This window comes from Aplysia californica, unplaced genomic scaffold (assembly GCF_000002075.1).
Source record: "Aplysia californica isolate F4 #8 unplaced genomic scaffold, AplCal3.0 scaffold00404, whole genome shotgun sequence".
NCBI classification, from domain to species: domain Eukaryota; kingdom Metazoa; phylum Mollusca; class Gastropoda; order Aplysiida; family Aplysiidae; genus Aplysia; species Aplysia californica.
In genome coordinates this window covers 577,673-579,908 of record NW_004797674.1, presented here as the reverse complement: position 1 = coordinate 579,908, position 2,236 = coordinate 577,673, and the positions used below count along the sequence as shown (strand labels likewise).

At 43.5% G+C, this 2,236-nt stretch overlaps 1 protein-coding gene across 1 annotated transcript in view; it reads left to right on the top strand.

Moving 5' to 3' along the window:
• The window catches only part of LOC101845792 (apoptosis-stimulating of p53 protein 1), a gene marked incomplete in the record, with an annotated part of 97,982 nt that overhangs the window by 24,547 nt on the left and 71,199 nt on the right, over positions 1 to 2,236 (top strand). Inside the window, 1 exon segment of the mRNA XM_013085764.2 lies at positions 2,042 to 2,106. Coding sequence (XP_012941218.1) covers positions 2,042 to 2,106 — 65 coding nt within the window.

The window sequence follows — 2,236 nt, the reverse complement described above, 5'->3', positions numbered from 1 at the left end:
AGTAGTAGTAGTAGTAGTAGTAGTAGTAGTAGTAGTAGTAGTAGTAGTAGTAGAATCTATTTGTAGTAGTAGTAGTAGTTGTTGTTTTAGCAGCAGCAGCAAACGTTGTTCTATTTTAGACCTAGAATAGTTTTCAACAGATCGTGGGTACATGCATTCCTTTCCCCTACTGCGCACGCACAGAGTTGATCGTGAGTTGGGCTTTCTCCAGGTAGAGCATTAAAACTACCACAACAGCGTGGGGCCATGTAGTGTGGATGTGGCACACAGCAGGATCAAAGCACTCAGGATTACCGGCTTGTCCTCACTGATCTAGCAATTTGGCCGGGGTTTTTAGTACAGGTGTATGGGTGAGGGAAGAGGTGGTGGGGGTTGGTCACTTCGGTCATTGCCCACACGCAAATGTATTAATGTTATTGAATCTGTTATCCGGCAGCTTATTTTGGATTTTTCTCGTAAACATGTGGGAATTCAGTGTGGCAAAACGAGCACTCAACGAAGTTGAAGTTTACTTTTAGTGCCTACTAAATTCTAGAACCTCTCGGTACGTGTACTGGTGAAAATTCTTGTGTCTGGAGGATTATTGTGTGGTGAGTCAAGCTCGGAGTTTTCTATTTTGGATTCGTGGTTATCAGACCGCCTTCAGACGTCATGAGGGGAGGTGAGCTTCAAATTTGTCACGTATTTTGCAATGTTGTTGGCTTTGATTTTAAAATAGAAGACTTGTTATGCAGAGATCAAATATAAGAGGACATTGTTTAGATAAGTAGAAGCATAGCCTAAGTAACACAGTTTATTGTAATTGTCCGTTCTCTTGTATCGTCCTTTCCTCAGTGGGACACACTGGTAGCTCTGTTATTCTTACACCGGTTTACGACGCAACCCAAGTTCAAGAACACCCCGTCGGGGATTCGAACCAAAGCTATCTGCTCCGTAGTCCAGCATGATACCAACTGAGCTAACGGAGCACCCCGTGGTTCTTCGTACTCGATATTCCTCGCTGTCGGAAACGGTATTATATCGAATACATGCAGTCCACATTTCAAAGAACTTAATTCTAACGTAGAAATTGTCGTAAACTTTAACTCCTGCAGCGGCAATCACGTTCATCTAAGAATTTCATCTGAAAATTGTTTCGATAGAAGCTCCGGTCTTATAACGGCAGAAGCTGCTTGCTACTTTATCACTTACTATGCGGAAAGTTATTCCACCTTTGGACGCAGCCAATTTTGTCATCCATTTTGACTCTTTCTGCGTCGCATATTTCCCAATACCTCATCTCCAATGCTAATGTGCATATCAGGCATACACCAAACTGAGAAGAAACGAACGTTCCTTATAATACTCGTACTGTTTTGTCGGTTTTACAGCAGTGCTGAGGTGTCTTGGATTTCGATTATGACTGAATACAGCCAGAGACTTTGCAGTAATAAAACTGTAATAAAACTATGATACAACAGAGCGATGCTGTGCACTAGTTCAACTGTCTCGCCGTATGCTAATAGTAACAGTAAAATAGTAAAATGCATCGGCAGTGCCACGCTCTTTCTCAACCTCTGTCTTTACTGGTCTATAAAATACGTTAACTGCCATCGTAGTGCCTGTGTGCTATTTCGGACAACAGACTTAAAATTCGGGTGTAGAAGGGGCTTTCATAGCTTTTTTTTTCCCATTAGCTTGGTCACACCTCGGGCGGACTTTCCATCTGAGGTCCCCCATTACTCTTGAATTAACCCACACTCACTGTGTCGGACAAAAAAAAAAGGGTAGGGTAGGGGCTAAACCTTAGCGTTATTCGTTCTTATACTCTCAGAGTTTTTGAGCGTCTCAGGCTGAACCCATTATTATCATTCCTGCTCGAGAACCAATCTCCAAGTTAAATCTTCTGACACATCTCTCACTGTACTGAAATGGATGTTAAACCCAAACCACACACATCCGGGGAGGCTGGGCGTTCAACTAATCTAGCTGCTGTATCGAAGGGAAGTAAATGGAAGCTCAAATTCCCGCTGTAATGAACTCTGGTTTGTTCCGTCCACAGCTCGCCGACAGCAGATGAGGACGCCGCAAGGACGGGATTCACACACAGCGCCTTCCGCTCAGCAGGTAGGACACCTTTGTGTGTTCGTTTGTGTGTTTGTTTGTGTGTTTGTTTCAGTGTTTGTGTGTGTTTGTTTGCATTAGCGTGTTTCTTTCTCTCTCCCTCTCTCTCTCACACATACTGTCGCTCTCTCTC